The sequence below is a fragment of the Drosophila kikkawai genome, chromosome X (assembly GCF_030179895.1).
Source record: "Drosophila kikkawai strain 14028-0561.14 chromosome X, DkikHiC1v2, whole genome shotgun sequence".
Classification (NCBI taxonomy): Eukaryota; Metazoa; Arthropoda; class Insecta; order Diptera; family Drosophilidae; genus Drosophila; species Drosophila kikkawai.
The window spans coordinates 30,889,023-30,907,416 of NC_091733.1; the positions used below are offsets into that span (position 1 = coordinate 30,889,023).

Genomic DNA, 18,394 nt, shown 5'->3' on the forward strand with positions numbered 1-18,394 from the left:
ATTCTTGATCAGCATCAACAGGCGAATCGTTTTAAACTTGTTTTGGGAGAAATTTTTTTTTGAGCCATTTTTCGAAAATTTGATAAGGGCACTAACCATACAACATATAGACTGGTCATTTCATACATCGAAAATGGACACAAAAATTTCCTAACATGCGGTCCCATGTTAACTGTTTGCTGTTAGCGACAGACCGTCTGTTAGATTTTAGCTGTTAGCGTCCCGTCCCATGTTAGCTGTCAGCTGTTAGCGTCAGGCCTTTACATGTATGCGTGTTCATGCATTCACGTACACGGGTGCATGTGTGCGATCGTTTCATTTCGGGCCAGCAAGAATATTTGGTCTTTTGCTACTTTTCGCGCTAGGTACCCTAACAATATGGGCATATTCGCTATTGGGTTAATGATAAAAATAAGAATGTTATATGTTATAATACATTTCTTAATGTTTCAGCATACATTTCATATTTGTTTACAATTCAAATCAGTGGCAGCAGTGAAGTGTGTTGCATATATGTACATATATATTCGAATGAATAAAATTTCATCTACTGAGATAGGAACAGGGCATATTGCAGTCGGTGTCACTGTAAACAGAGACGGGCACGAGATCTAACGGTTTGGGTAGCAGCTCGGCCAAAAAAAAAAAAACAACAACAACAACCCCCAGCGTCTCGACGCGTTGCAGCACACAGAATGTGCAAGCGATCGCGAGCACCGACTGCAATATGCCCTGTTCCTATCTCAGTAGATGAAATTTTATTCATTCGAATATATATGTACATATATGCAACACACTTCACTGCTGCCACTGATTTGAATTGTAAACAAATATGAAATGTATGCTGAAACATTAAGAAATGTATTATAACATATAACATTCTTATTTTTATCATTAACCCAATAGCGAATATGCCCATATTGTTAGGGTACCTAGCGCGAAAAGTAGCAAAAGACCAAATATTCTTGCTGGCCCGAAATGAAACGATCGCACACATGCACCCGTGTACGTGAATGCATGAACACGCATACATGTAAAGGCCTGACGCTAACAGCTGACAGCTAACATGGGACGGGACGCTAACAGCTAAAATCTAACAGACGGTCTGTCGCTAACAGCAAACAGTTAACATGGGACCGCATGTTAGGAAATTTTTGTGTCCATTTTCGTTGTATGAAATGACCAGTCTATATGTTGTATGGTTAGTGATAAGGGGTTACATCATTAAAATTCTCAATTTTTGACCCAAATTTTTTTTTCTAACTAAGTATGCAGATTTGTTAACCTCATAAAAACTAACACAGAACAGTTTTCCGATTTAAAATTAATGCATTTTTGGCCGAGTTATGATATTTTTTAATATAAAAAATCAGATTTTATAATACAAAATAATATTTTTCTAAGTGAAGGAGTCATTTCCGACCCCATAAACCATATATATTCTTGATCAGCATTAAAATACGAATCGTTTAAGCCATGTTTGGAGGAAATCAAATTTTGAGCCATTTTTCGTAAATTCTATAAGGGGTTACATCATTAAAATAAACAAAAATTGATAAAAAATGAAATTCTAAAAAACCCTAAATGTGGTATGCAGATTTGTTAACCTTAAAAAAACTAACACAAAACCGTTTTCCAAATTTCCAAATTTAAAGCATTTTTGGCTTAGTTATAGCTTTTTTAAATTTTAATTATTTACCAAAAATAATAATTTTTTTTTTTTAATTGATAAATTGATTGTTATAATTTTAAAAAACTGTTAAAAAATAAAATTGAAAATAAACTTAGTAAGCAGATTTATGAACCGTATTTTAAAATATTTTAAAAACCGATTTCCGAATGAAATTTTATGCTTTTTTTTGGCTTAATTACAGATTTTTGAAGTTTTGTTCACTTAAACAAAAAATTCTATAAAATTATACATAAATAATTAAATTAAATTTAGTACGCAGTTTTATAAGCTTAATAAAAACAAACTCAGAACAGTTTTTCGAATAACATTTAATGAATTTTTAACTGAATTATGGATTTTTCAAATTTCGATTTTTATCCCAAAAAATTGCCAAAAATTTTTATTCATTAAATTCTCCAAAATTGACCAAAAATTAAATTAAATAAGAAATATAGTTTTAAGGAATGCATTTCTAAAAACCTTCTTCAGGGCATTAAAACTATTAGTTTTCCTTGCTCAACCGATAATTAAAACTTGTAAAAACCATAAAACCCGAAAGGCAGAGAGTGAGCCTATGTATATCTGTGTAAACTTGAATGTGACCAGCCTTAAATTGGTTTACTTTCGGTGGCTTGGTTAGGGCCATGGCCAGGCATTTGATTTCATTAGTGAATGCTGAAGGGGCACCGATGTGAGCTTCTAGGACCCAGAACCCAAGGCTGCTCCTTCTCCTCCACCTCCTCCTTTGCTTCGAGTACAGCTTTTGTCCTGCCCCCGAGGCGTTGGTTAAATCCAAGCCAAAAAGCCAGCGAGAAATATTTTACTACGGCAATTTTCGGGCATAAAGTAATTACAAAATACTCTCCATCACACACACATACACCCTCACACACCCTCCCCCCCACACACACACACACACACATACACCGAGCGAGTTGCAGGATGGAGCCTGGCATTGGAGTCGACAAGAGCCTCTAATAGCAAAGAAATTAATTTTCACAAAAAGCTATTAAGAGAGTCACAAAAATTTCCAAATATAAAACCAAACAATGCGCATTGCGGGGGGGAGGAGGGTTGGGGAGTGGGGTGGCTGTGGCCTTTCGGGGTTGCTTGTGTCCTTTTGGGTGCCTGGGAGTTGGTTGCGGTCGACGCGGGGTCGAAGGTTAGCTGGCTCGAGGTCAAGCAGCCTTGGCTGAGTTGGGGGCAATGGGTGTTCCATCTTTACCTCCCCCGCGTCCCTTCCCTCCCCTTTTTTTCCACCCTCTTGCCACCATTTTAATTACAGATTATACACAAAGAAATAAATATCCCCTTAAATTGGGCTAATTTATCACAGCAACAGTGTCACTTAGAGTGACATTTTTAATTGAATACAAATTTAGGGGGTTTTAAAATTAAAAAAAAAAATTTTTTTTAATGTTAAAAATTATCATTAATAAATATTTCTTCACAAGAAGGAGTCATTTCCGACTCATAAAGCATATATATTCTTGATCAGCATCACCAGCCGAATCGATTTAGACTTGTTTGGGCTGAATTTTTTTTTAGCAATTTCTCGAAAATTTTATAAGGGGTTACATCATTAAAATTGACAAAAAATTAATCAAAAATGAACTTGAAAATAACCCTAAACGTAGTATGCAGTTTTTTTTAAGTTTATCAAAACTAAGACAAACCTGCTTTCCGATTTGAATTTAAAGCATTTTTGGCTGACTTATACGTTTTTTTAAAATTTTGGTTTTATTATTATTATTTTAATTATTAGTCTTTCTTTATTTTTCTACTTAATTGTTTCTATTAATTTTTTCATTTATTAATAATATATATATTTTTTTGTGTACTTCTTAATTTGTTGTGTGTGTGCGTCAGCAAGTTTTGAGTAATGAAATTGCGACAGAAAAACACGCGCGCGCCCTCCTCATCATCATAAATAGACAAATGTTCAATAAACAAAGCAAATTGCGGATTATATTTGGGGTATGTGTGTGTGTGTGTGAGGGAGTATGGGGGGGGGGGGGGGGGGTTAAAGAAAAATATCGAGAATAATAATAATGATATGCAGGCAAGCAGAGCCGTCAGCATTGGCAGAGCGGGCGAAATGAAACAAAAACATGTCATTAAACGCCCCGAAAAACATCATCATCAATGGAGAGAGGAGAGTGAAGAGTGCATGAGTGGAGGAGCTGAGGGCAAAGGACATGCCAGGACAGGACAGAACAGGACAGGACAGGCAGACGGGCGGACAAACATGACAGCAAACATTTTTATGACATGGCAACTGGCGCTTGAAGAATTAATTAAAAATTAAATGGCCTATTAAAATTGTTATCGAGACGCGGCGACGCCGGCAGCGACGTTCCCGCTGCCCATTTAACTGTTAAACAAATGCGAAATGCGAAAAGCGAAGAGCGAAATGCGAAATGGAAACAAAAGCTAGCCGCAGACGACAAAATGTCCTGCAGCAGTCCTATCAGATCCTGTCCGTATACGCTATATAAGATATATATATCTCTCTATATATATACATATATATATTTTTGTATATGTATGTACATGTTTGTGTGTGTGGGCCATAAAACGTTGCATGGCTGACATCGCCAAGTGACGTCAAATGATGCTTGAACATGTCAAAACATGCATAAAAATGCGAAAAATTGGCCACCAGCCCAGTGAAGTGAGAAAAGGGGAAGCCATTACCATTTTTGTTACAATTTAAGGGCCCAGGACTAAATATAGACCATACAAAATATATACAAATATATAAAACTAAATAATAAATATAAGAATTTTATAAAAATATATTAAAAATAAATAATAAATATAAAAAATAAATAAATATATAAATAAATAAATAAATATAAAAATAAATTAATTAATATAAAAAGTATATAAATATATTATTTATATATTAACGAGTTAATTATTGTTATTTTTCTAAGCTGTAATCCTTCACAATTTCAAATTTATTAATAATATTTATAGCCTTCTTTATCATTTTTCTCTCTCTACATACAAACATATATGTATTTATGTAAACTCTGACTTTTCTCTACTATATTTTGCTCACTTAATATTTATTACATTTACAATTTAAATATAATTGAAAGTGTTGCACATTTTTAGTTTAGGGAAAAGTCTGATAGGACTTGACAGCTGCTTGCAAATAAATTCCAATTAAAATATATTGTTTTATTTTCTTTGGCAACAGCAAAAAAAAATAAGAGGAGACAACAAAAATGATTAAGCTCCCATTTCATAAACAATTGAATTTTCAATTATTTATTGAAAAATGATAAGACGATTGCTGGTTTATTTTGTGTTTAAAATAAAGTATTTAGAGAATATTTATTTAACTTTCAAGGCTCTTATTTAATACCAATTTTTTAGGCACTTGAAAAAATAACAATAAAAACAAATCAAAATCCCGCTGACGATGTTTGCCAGTGTATAACAATTTGTGGAGCTCTTGACACAGCTTCCTCATCTTGCACATATGACACAGCTTTTGCTGTATGCCGAACACTCGACGAAAATATGCAGAAAATAATACGCACACACACACACTCTAAAAAAAAAAGGAAAAACATAAAAAAAGGAAGGAAAGAAAATGCGAACTCAAGCCAATACAGGATCCGGGTGCATACACTTGTATTTTCCAGCCAACGCAGCAACATTTTCCATCATATTTTCCTTCATTCTATAGAGAGGGGGGTGGTGAGGTGTGGGGGGAGGGGGGGTTTGTTCCGGGAATGGGGCAAGGTCAAGGAGCGGAGAGTGGCCACTCAAATGGCGACAACGACGACGACGACAGTGCCCCGCCACGTCCACTCAGCAAAGCATATTCACAAATGCCAAGACACGGAGCCTATGGAGGCAGCACAAACACTGAGAGACAATACTAGGACACTTGAATATAATATATATATATTTTATATATTTTTAAATATTTAATTATTTCATTGAAGATTTTATTTTAAATATTTAAAGGTATTTTATAAATAAAATAAATCCAAACAGCATGATTTCCTTTGATTTTACACTGAGAGAAACTAGTTGAAGGCTATGAGAATAATAAATAATGCTGATAAAAAATTAAATATACAAATATTTACTCTTAGATTTTTGTAAATATTCAAAATAATATGTTTATGAAAAGTAATTATTAATTCTTTAGATTTTACAGTGAGAGAAACTGGTTGAAGGTACTTAAAAAAATAATAATATTTTATTAAATATTTAAAAATTATTTGTATTAAAAGAATAAATCAAGACAGTATAATTTTGTTTGATTTTACACTGAGAAACACTAAATGAAAAAACTTAAAATAATAAGTACTGTTTATACATCTTAAAATATTATAATATTTTCACTAATATTTTTTTATAATATTTTAAGAATATTTTTATTAAAAAAAGAAATCAAGAAACTATAATTTTTTTTGATTTAACACTGGAAAAAATGAGTTCAAAACACTTTTAATTACTTTTAATATATTTAGATTGTTTAGAATTTTTTTAACTATTAAAAAAAATCTTTTTTTTATAATGGTTTCCTTTGATTTTCAAGTTTTCCATGAGTCCAATTTATTTTCCTATTTTTTCTCCCAGTGTCTTTTAGCAGCAAATCCAAATGCTTATTGTCTTGCCCGTCGCCTGACTTGACTTTTTGATTTTATGACATTATTAAGCATTGATAGGCAACATTCACACACAACAAAGCAACGAAGGAGAGCCAGGCTTGATTGGTTCATGTGTGTGTGTGTGTGTGTGGGTGTGCGAGTGTGTGAGTGTGCGTTTCCGTATCCGGCATTAAAGGACCAAAAATCCCCCCAGAGAGTTGCAAAGACAAAGAGCCATTTGATGGAGATGTGAGAGGCTCTTAAGGTTTTGCGTTACCCACCACCCTACCCTACCCTATATATAAGGGGTATATCCCACTTGCATGTATACCCTTTAAAGCTTTTATTTTTATTCTTTATAGTTGCAGTATCTTCGCTTAATGGAGAGAACAAACACTACTGATGCGAGAAGCAAGCCCCTAAGTATGCAATTATTTTTGCTGACTGAGAACTTGGTCGTGTTTTTTTTAGCTTTTCCTCAACTTTGTTTCAACTTTTTTTCAGCTTTTTCTCATTTCACTCGGTCTCCTTTAATCTCTTGCTCCACTCATTTCTCTCAGTTTCTGTCTCTATCGCTCGCTAGCGAGATTGATTGCCTGCAGTAAGCGTTTGCATCACATGAAAAACTATCCAACGCGGCTTAAAAAAAAAAACACAGAGAAGGGGGAGGGGTTAGGGGTGGTTCTAGGGGGTTTCATGTTGGTGTTTGACACATATCGGGCTCATCATTGCCGTGCCACAGAGAAAGACTTTAAAAAATGTATGCAGCAGCATGTCAAGGGCTGGAAATTCGGAGCAAAAGGGGGTGGTGGTGATTCACTGGTGAGTAGGAGGTGAATAGGGGGGGGTAAGTAAGGGTAAAAGAGGGGGGTGGGTAGGGAGCATAAGTGGGGGTGTGTAAGTAGGGTGTGAGTAGGGGATTGAGTAGGGGTTTAGTGGGTGTGACTAAGGGGTTCGAGTAGGGGGTGTGACTGGTTAGTAGGATGTATGTATAAGGAGTGTGATTCCCAGTGCTTTATGTTCTATGAGTGTGTGTCCTGCATAATAAGGCCTAGGCATTTGGCACTTATTCTTTCTTGGAACCATTCATTCCTTCATTCATTCATTGGCTCATTCATTTATTCGATGTTCTCTCTAGCTCTTTCCCTCTCTTGCTCGCTCTTTCTCTCTCTCGCTTTTTCTCTCTCTCGCTCTTTCTCTCTCTCTCTCTCTCTTTCTCTCTCCTTCTTTCTCTCATTCATTTTCCCCCTTATTTTCTTCTACTTTTCCTACTTTCCCTAGCATTTTCCTTGAGCCTGCGGAATGTTGACTTATCTGCGATTGCCTCACCAAATACTTGTTGTTTTTGACATTATTTGTTTTATATTTGACACTGACACACCAAGGCACACAACCCACACACCTCCACAACACCCGCACCCCTCCACCGTTACACACACACACACCCCACACAGCCATAAAAATGAGTCTGTGAATAGCAATAAAATAAAATAAACTGCCGCGTAATATATATTTTTTTCTCGCTGTTTTTTTTTTTGTTTTGCTTTTTTTTTGGGGAAATCAAAACAGTGTTGGCTTTTTTTCTAGGCAAAACTAGCTTCAAAAAAAAATTTTTAAATAAAAAAATATATATATTAATATATAAAAATTAAAAAAATAAATAAATATATAAAAATACTGAATAAAAATAAATAAAACAAATAAAAAATAAGAAAGCTTCTCAGATATATGTTTATTTTATTTACATATAAGGGTTTAAGGTTTTTTTTTATATTTATTGGACTTTGAAATAGTTTTAATTAAATTTTAAAAATTAATTTTTTATTATCATAAGCAATGAAAAATATTTAAAAAATATAACAAAGCTAATTTTGACATTAGGAATTTTCTTTTAGTCAAATGAATTTATTTAGAAACAATTTTTTGCAGTTTTTACTAAATTTACTTAATTTGATTAGCATTTTCATAATATTTAATTTATTAAAATGCTTTAAAGTTTAATTGGAAGTTTTTTTTAAACGAATTTATTTGATTTTTTTAGACAACACTGTGAACATGGATTGGCCCATAGATTTCTTTTGGCAGCACGTGTGGCAAATGATTATAGTGGCCAAAGCCCACGCATACACACACACCATTCTCTCTCTCACACACACACACACAATCCCATAGCATACAAATTATGTAATAATAATAATAATAATACTAATAATAATACAACAGCAAACGTGTCATCTATCATGGCCAATAGCCTTCGCGCTGTGCAGGCCAACAAGAGCCCGCTTAATAGAGTTAACAATAAGGGGCGTGGCACACTGCCGGCCATGCAAATAGTAGTTCCAAAGTTCGAACAAAATAAAAGCAAATAAACGACTCTTCGTGCACTGCAATTTGTAATTCAAAATGGCAACCGGAAGTGGCAGACAAAGCCATTACACGGGCATGGCCAATAGTGCAATATATGGGAGGATATTGCACACAAGGTCAAAGGGAAGAAGGTCAGCAAGGATATGGGAGAGGGAGAGGGAGAGGAAGAGAGTGAGGTAGAGGTAGAGGTAGAGGGACAGAATATTTAAAATTAAATTTAAATTAAAAATCCTACTCGTTCCAGAAAAATATGAAATAATTAATATAAACTATAAAAAATAATATTATAAATTAATTTATTTATAAAAAAAGATTATATTATTAATATAAATTATAAAAAATAATTATCTATCTAGAAACTATCTACAAACTACAAACTAAGAGAAACTATAAAGAATAATATTAAAATCTATCCGGAAAAGTCTTAATTTAATAAAATAACCTTGAGAGAATAATATTAAAAATTAATTTATATTTTATTCTATCAAGAAAAATATGAAATTAATAATATAAACTATAGAGAATAATATTATAATTTAGTTTATATATTATCTAGAAAATTATTAAATTTATAATAGATAATATAAAGAATATTATTATAAATTAATTTATACTTTATTCTATTAAGAAATATATTAAATAATTAATAGAAAAATATTTTAAATTAGTTTATATTTTATTCTATCTCGAAAAATATTTAATAAGTATTAAAATATGTAAAAGAAAACTATAAATAAACCTCATTGTTCATAAAAACCTAAATATAAAATTTTAATTGCTCAATTTAAGCCTTAAAATTGTTAACTCACAAAAAACTCATGTTTTTTTAATGTATAAAAACTTCTGATTAATATGGTTTCCTTATTAAAGAAAAACAGACTGCAGGAAAAACCGCAAAATGCCATAAATAAAAGTCAACGTTACGCTCATCTCTCTCTTTTTGATTTTTTTAGATAAATATTTATAAAATCAACAAGAAATTTGTAAAGCCGGAAATGAAAAGTGTTGGCCATGTTTTATTTGAAATTATTACTTTTTTGGAAGAAGAATTCCTTTCGATAGAACCAGGACTCTGTTTATAGTGTTCCTGCTCCTGCTCCTCTTCTACCTATTTCTGCACTCAATTAAGTCCAGCAAAAAGTTGCTATTGTCCTTTGCCACATTTCAAACTGCTAGAAACTGCTAGAAATCCAATTAACAATAAAGCCCCGCACCCTCCTCTAATGACATGCCACGCCCTCTAAAAGCTGTTTGAAAAGTGTGGGGTTTTTAACGGAAGTTCGACGGTGGTTTTCCCAACTAAATTGAATCGCAGCTGTCGGAAATGACTTCCCGGCGATGGGCGATGAAAAAGGACAACAACCGCGGGAAAGCATAAATCAAGCGACAATGGAGATGCCCTTTATTATGCCTTTATGCCTTTTATGCCTTTATATTTATGAGCGAGCGCAAGTGTTAATTTTATTACCCAACGGGGCGTATGCGTAATATTAATTATATACCAATAATAGATAGCCGAATTATAGTGATAAATCAGCAAGGATAAATCAGGGATAATTGCATGCGAGGGGGGGTGGGGTGACTAAATCCTTAGAAATGCAAATAACGCGAGACAGGTGACAATCAGCGAGGGAAATGTGTGCCATTAGCCCGCAAAAGTAGGCAATGAAATTAGTTTTATGAGGGGTTTTCAATGGGAAAGAGAGAGAGAGAGAGAGAGAGAGAGGTAAGAGGAGGCTTAGAACGGGGTTAAAGAGAGGTTAGAGGGGGTCTTAGAGGGTGGTTAGGTAGGGTAGGTTGCAGTATATCTTCATTGATCAATAATGAGCAGCCAAGTGTCGTCCTGCCAGGACTTCGTTTCGAGAGCTCTCAACTCTCAGCTCTCAGATAATCGATGAGAATTTTGCATAATGGCCTCCTGTCTCTGCCGACATAATCTCATGACGATCATCCTTTTTCCCCTCCCCTGCAAATCCTCACACAAACAAAACACAGAAATAGAAGAACTTTTTGGCTCAACTCCAAGGTGACTTGGCTGGGATTTTACACATTTCCCTCCCTTTTCCTTTCGTTATTTATAGAATACACACATTAGCTGAAAAACAATCGAAACTTCCCACTTAGCAAATTTGGGGACAAATTGCTTAATAATTGATTGATGTCCCCAGCCAGGACGACAGACAAGACAGGCCTAATGTTGTCTCGAGAGCTGACAGATATTTAAAGTACTTTCTCGTATAAGTAATTGCAATCACATCAAATCATGCTCTCAATCTCAAGCACTTTGTAGTTTCTTTTCTTTTTTAGGAGAATTTACATATTTTGTGGAGGTGGATAGAAAAAAATATATAAAATATGTTTTAATTAAGGTGAGGGGAGCTCAGGCAGCTAAGCTTTGAATATATTCATTTTTAATTAAAAAAAATCAATTTAAATGAATTAAAAATATATTTTTAAAACAATCAAATAGTTCTTGGCCTTAAAAAAAAAAATAAAAAAAAAAATTTTAATTAAAATTAATTCCTGCACAATTTCCCCCCTAGATTTTCTTGATTTTTTAAGGGATTCGCTTTAAAACAAAAGAGGCTTTGGCACAATGGTCACGTACTACTGCCTGCTCCTCGGCCGTATCAACTGTCGGATTTGTGTTGGCATTATTCAATTCAATTCACTGAGCAGCGTCGCCAAGTTAAAAAATAAAATGGCTAGCAACAAAACATATATGAGGGAAGCAAGGGGAAATAAAGAAAAGTAAGGGGAAATAAAGAAAAGTAAGGGAAAATAAAGAAAAGTAAGGGAAAATAATAAAAACCCAATAGAGAGGCGTCTGGTTTGACCCACAAAAATAGGGCTTTTGGCAGACACAATCGCTCACAATAAACGCTCCGTTAAATCAATCGAATTTGTAGCAATCACTAGCAGCCACACTCAACACACACACACACACCCTAAACACACACACACCCACATTATGTGAATTGAGTTTGAAATCAAAACTCAATTTCGGACAGCCACCAGAGGAGGGATGGATGAGGAGGTGCCTTCGCGTTGCGTCGGTGAAAGCTATCAAAAATCTGTCTAAATAGCGACAACTACCTTCTCCTCCTCCTCCTAACGCTGCCAGCCATGTCGGTATGGCGGGTGTCATTGAAATTATTTTGACATCCCCTACAAGGGGGGTGAGAAAATGCAGTTGGAGCGGGAAATGCCAACGCAGACAAGCAGGGCAAACTGTGGTTGTCAGTTGGGTAAACCGAAACAACGACAGGAGCAGCAGCAGCAGCAGCAGGATCTGCAGGATGCTGGGCTACAAAACTAGAGAAACAAGGGGACTAGAATAGAGAAATGCCAGGATAAACGGTATATATGGAGAGACAGGACTTTCACATGCGGAAATTAATTGCCAGGACGCTGGGTGCTGCTCTACCGAAACTCTTAACAATCGAAAACAATTAAGGTTTCTTGGCTTGAAAAGATAAACAAGCTTTGGCTTTGGGCTTCAAAGAATAGGGAATAGTTAGGGAGAGAGATATATATAAATTTCAATTTTTAAAAATAAAATATATATAAATTATAATTAGGAAATTGTAATACCCTGCAAGGTGTATAAAATTATATATTTTTCCTTGAACAACAACATTTTCATTGACTTTTCTTTGAGCATCATTTTAATTTCCTAATAAACAGGAAAATTAAATTTTTATTTTCGAATAAAATTATGAATATTAAATTTTAATTTTCGAATAAAATTAGGAAAATTAAACTTTTATTTTCTAATAAAAATATAAATATTAAATTTTGAGTTGCTTATAAAATAATGAATATGCAATTTTAATTGCTCAATTAAAACCTTCAAAATATTAATTCACAAAAAAGGCGTCTCTTTTTTTTCCTGATTAATATTTTTATATAGGAGCGAAATATTGTTTTTTCCTTATTAAAGAAAAACAGAATGGAGAAAAACACCGCTAAAGGCCATAAATAAAAGTCAGCATTACGCTTGGCTTTTTTAGATAAATATTTATAAAATCAACAAGAAATTTAAATGCCGGAAATGAATGCTTTTTAATTATAATTATTATTATTTTTTTAAATTATTAGTTTTTCAAGTTGTTATTTTTTAAGATATTTTTTTTAACTATTATTTGTTCAGCTTTTATTTTGTAAGTTATTATTTTTCGTGATATTATTTTTTTAAGTTATTATTTTTTAAGCTATTATTTTTAAAGCTATTATTTTTTAAATTATTATTTTTTAGCTATTATTTGTTAAGGTAATTTTTTTTTTAACATTTTTTAAGCTATTATTTTTTAAGCTATTATTTGTTTAAGCTATTATTTTCTTTTAAATAATATTTTTTACCTATTATTTTTTAAGTTATTATGTTGCAAGCTATTTTTTGTAAGCTATTATTTTTTAAGCTATGAATTTTTAGGCTGAGATTTGTGATGCTATTATTTTTTACTTATTATTTTTTAATGCTATGATTTTTTAAGTTATTATTTTTTTGAAGCTATTTTTTTTGAAGCAATTTTTTTTAACATATTATTTTTTACCTATTATTTTAAAGCTATTATTTTTTTAAGCTTTTATTTTTCAAGCTCTTATTTTTTATTAGGCTATAATTTTTTAAGCTATTATTTTTTTAAAGCTCTCACTTCTTCACTTGAATTATTTTCCAAGCTTTTATTATCATTTTCCAATTAATATTTGCCCCTCAATTTTCCGCAAACTCAATTTACATGCGGCTTTATTTATGAGAGACTGAGGCTGCCCATCTTAATGTCCTTTTTTTATATTTAGGGGGAGGGGAGGGGAGGGAAGGGGCGAGCGACAAGCGATGGCCAGAAAGGACACTCGACTGCTTAGCCCCAGGGGTTACTTATAACTAATTGAAACCAGACCAAAGAGGGAGCGGAGTCCGGAGGAGTCATTGGTAAATTGAAAAAATTATATATATATATATTTTGTGCCTGCGATGTTAAAGTATTTGCGGGGCGACACAGGACGAGGGAAATCGATGCTGTCGGTTGACAGTTTGTTAATTAAAAACAGCAGCAGCAGGAGCGAGGGACTGGGCATGTTAAGGGTTTGAGAGTTAATCCAGTGGAGCGGTCACTCAACGTCTCACGCATACACACATACACACACACGCGCGTCCTGCTGCTCCTGCTGCTGCTCCTGCACTTGGCAGGCTCTCCTCCGATGGCAAACGTCAGAGTGACCGGGCTAATAAATTGCCCAGAGAGTCGAACGGAAGGACCAACGAACGAACAGACGGACGAAAGGACGTGCGCGAGGGGTACAAAGGAATCAAAGGACCACGGGTCGTATGAGCAATGTTCTTCTCTCACTCACCTATCGTCGTAATTAATGTCAGCGAGTAGAGAAATGCCGAGGCATAGGTCCATTTGTGGGTGGGCGCATTCATTTGAATGCCGCCAGCGGGATAAACTTTCGACTGACGCACTGCCCGCAGCAAGGTGTCCTGTGCAAAAAAAGGTCAAGGAAATGCTCAATTAGCCACCCGAAATCTCCAAATTCTGCTTTGCTTCCGAAACTCACCTGAAAGAGTTGCACCTCTTGAGCAGCGAGACGCGTCCAGTTTTCTTTGTATAATATGTTGAGATCCTCGGTGATGGACCACAGACGATCCACCGTTCTGGGGGAGAGAGAGAAATGGGTTTTTGAATATTTATAACATTTTTCAAAATTTAAAATATACAAAAACTATATAGAATATTATTAATTTACTGGAATATATTTTATAAATATATAGAAGTCATAAAAATATTATATAAACTTGCTAAAATTCTTATTAAATATATAAATAAAATTAAATTCATACTAAAATAATATCTAGAATATGTTTTAAAGATTAAAAAAAATAATTAAAAATTTATTTAACTAAAAGAAATTAAAAAAAAAATATCTTTAATAAATTAGCTAAGGTATAATAAATATTTATATATGCTAAAATATTTATTAAATATATCATTAAAATTAAATTCATACTAAAATAATATCTAGAACATATTTTAAATATATAAAAAAAAAATAATTAAATATTTATTTAACTAGAAGAAATGAAATAAATATTTAAATAATTATATAATTATATTTCTTTTATTTATTTTTTTATATTTTTTTTATTTATTTTTTTAATATTTCTTTTATTTTTTTATATTTCTTTAATTTTAATTTTAAATTTCTTTTATTTATATATATATTTTTAAAATCTACTATATTTTACCTGGAACGTATTTCCGCATTGGCCAGTTCGGTGCGTGGAAAGGGCTTCGAGGCAGCCACCGCTGTCTCCAAAGTGCCACCATCCTCCAGTTCACCCTCGAGGGTCACAAAGACAATGGAGCCCATGGCGGTGTAGAGCAGAACCAGCAGGAGCACTCCTGGGAAAATAAATTAAAAATCACAAAATTTAAATATTTTTTAGTAGATTTAAAAAATTACCTATATTTAATATAGAAAAATAAAAATAAAAAATATTTAAACAACTAAAAACTTGAAGCCTTTTGAAAAAAACATTTTTTTAAGTTTTTTAATTAATTATAAATATATATTTTTAAATAATATAATATAATAATTTCAAGTCGGCTTTAATTAAAAAAAATAATCACAAGCTCATTTTGTGTCTAAGATTTATAAATATATAAAATTATTATAATTATAAATATTATATAAATTATAAAAAAAATATATATAAATATTATATTAATATTTTTATATAAATTTATTTTTAATTACATAAATATTTATATATATATTTATTTTTAAGTATTTATAAATATATAAAATTATTATAATTATAATTATTATATAAATTATTAAAAACAAAATATATTATAAAATATGTTTATAAAAAAAGCGATGTATAAATAATAAATACAATTATAATTAAAATAATTAATTATAATTAAAAGCCCATAAAATTCTGTTCTGCTGGAACACACTGCGTATGATTTATATTACCCATACGCACTGTTGCCCAATACGCACAGCTTTAACACATATTAATTTCATCAGCATTTAGCAATAACTTAATAGTTTATTAACAACACGCCAGTTATAAATGTGTGACTGTAATTAAATTAATTAAATAAGGTGATATTTATTAAATAAATGTAGTTCAATATGGACTTTTTTTTTATTTTATTTTATAAAGGTTAAATTTTTAAATCCAATTTAGTTCAATACATGAATATATATTTTTTTTTTTATTTTTTTTATATATATTTCGTTCAATATAAGCTGCTGTGTTTTTAATTTGCCATTAAATGCAATTAGTGCCATGGACCACATGGCGTATGAGTAATGCGTTGAGTAAAAAACCCAGAAATAGGCAGGCGACATAGGCTTAATTAATTATAATATTTATATATTTATAAAAAAAAAATTTTTAAGGGTTTATTAATAAATATATAAAATAATAAAATTTTCTTTACATTAGTTTTAGAAATGAAATATATAAATAAATTAATTAAAAACTACGGGTAAATATTTTAATATATTTAAATGGTGAAAAGTATTATCAAAAGGTTTTTAAGTATTATAAATTAAGGCAAATATTAAATAAAATAAAATTTAGAAGTTATATAAATATAATTTATATATATTTATATAATTTATTAATATTTATATAATGTATTAATATTTAAATACTTTATTTATATTAATCACTCACCTGTGGCCGATATACAATGCGATTTAGGTGCTCTTTGACACCCACATAACGCACCACCGCCGCCCTGCTCTCTGGCCGCCTGCTTCTCGGACTTGGAGCTGGCGCCAACGCCACCCACTCCGCCTGATCCTTGACGACCGCCACGACCTCCGGCGGCTGCCGCTGCTGCTGCTGCTGCGGTGGCTGCCACATTGCTGCTGCCACTGGCGGTGCTATTGTTGCCGCCAGTGCCATCGCTGCCCAGGAAGGCGGCCAGCGGCAGAGGCGACTTCTTGTTCATTGTCCTGATGATGGTCCTGCTGCTCCTGCTTCGCCTCTTCAATCTCAATCCGTCAATCTGTCAGTCAGGCAGCCACTGAAGCTGTTTCCTGATTTTAAGGTGTGTGTTCTCTCTCCGCCGACAATCAAATCAAACACTTGGCTTGGCTCCTTGCATCCCCCAAAGGGATGTGTGTCCCGATTCCGTTGTCATAAAATGTCGCTCGCCCTTTTTTACGAGGCCGTTTTCCTTTTTTTTTTTTGCGTCGGATGCTGCAAATGCAAATATGCAAAATATTCTTGTGAAAACCTTGTGAAAAAATAAAATGAAAATGGAAAATTGCAAACGAGGACGAGGCCTGGCAAATGCCGTGTAATTGAGTCAACACAGCTTCAGGTTAGCACTCTCAGTGTAATATCCTGGCAGGACGAAGCAAAGGAAAAAATGTATATACCCCATAAACACTTCATTAGCGATAAGGCTTGACGCATAAGTGAGCGAATCTTGAATATTTCAGGTAATATGCCACTCGACTTCCGTTGTCATTTGCCATTTTCTTTGCTTTTTTATTTTTATTAGAATATATAAATATGATTATGAAGAACATATATAATATTAGGGAGTTATTTTAATATATTTGTTTATGTTATTTATTATTGTTTTAATTGATAAATATATATAAAAATATAAAACTGATTTGAAGCTTTGATTTTTAAGAATTTTTGTAGTTTATTTATATACATATTTTTAATATTAATTATTTTTGAAAATTATAAATATATTTAAATATTAAAAACTTGCATAAAATACTTAGATTTTTAAGAATTTTTGAGTTTAATATATATTTTTAATAGTTCATTTAATATAATAATATTTCTTTATATTATTTATTATTGTTTTAATTGATAAATATAATAAAAAATATAAAACTGAATTAAAACTTTAATTTTTAATAATTTTTGTATTTTATATATATTTTTTATTATTTAAAAAAATCGAAAACTGATTTAAAGCTTTGATTTTTGAGAGTTTTTGTATTTTATATATTTTTTAATATTTTATTTATATTATTTATTAATTTTAAAATTAATAAATATATTAAAATATCAAAAAATAAAATACTTGATTTGATTTTTAGTAATTTTTGTATTTTATATATATCTTATCTTTTATATCACATTTTAACACATCTTTATATATTAAATATGAATAAAAATTAATTTCTAAGTTAGAAAATAGTTCAAAATAATTAAAAAAAAAATTCCAGCCTTCTTTACTTTAAATTTTTATCTAATTTCAGATTTTTAATATTTTAATATAAATCCTAAAAACTTATATTTCACTTTTTAATAAATTTTAAAATGAAATTACTTCCAAATTTAAATTTAAAATATTTTTTCCACCTTTTTCCCATTTTCCTGACTCCTTTTTTATGTAATTTTCCCACTCACACAATTAGTATTCACTCTCCATTTTTTTGTTTTCGCATATTTTCAAGTGCTTCTCCACACAAAAGGTGTAATTACATTAGTTAAGTGCGTTACATAATTAGTTTTGTACAAAATTATGCAGTAAAAACACAAAAAGCATTTGGATTTTTTAGTGTTTTAACATTTTTTAGAGTAATAAAAAAGAAAAGGACATTGAGACCCCGAAGGGAACAAAAACCAAAAGCCGAGAAGATCAGTGTTCAACGGGGTCAGGGGTCAGGAAGGACATGGAAACAGCCCCAGTGGCATGCTCATTATCCTGGTAATCACAGTCCACACATGAGG

The 18,394-nt window shown here is 31.9% G+C and overlaps 1 protein-coding gene across 1 annotated transcript in view; it reads right to left on the reverse strand.

Moving 5' to 3' along the window:
• The window catches only part of LOC108080533 (uncharacterized), a 60,007-nt gene that overhangs the window by 12,147 nt on the left and 29,466 nt on the right, over positions 1–18,394 (reverse strand). The window contains 4 exon segments of the mRNA XM_041774746.2: positions 14,017–14,146; positions 14,224–14,320; positions 14,912–15,068; positions 16,361–16,891. Coding sequence (XP_041630680.2) covers positions 14,017–14,146; positions 14,224–14,320; positions 14,912–15,068; positions 16,361–16,640 — 664 coding nt within the window. The 5' untranslated portion in view covers positions 16,641–16,891.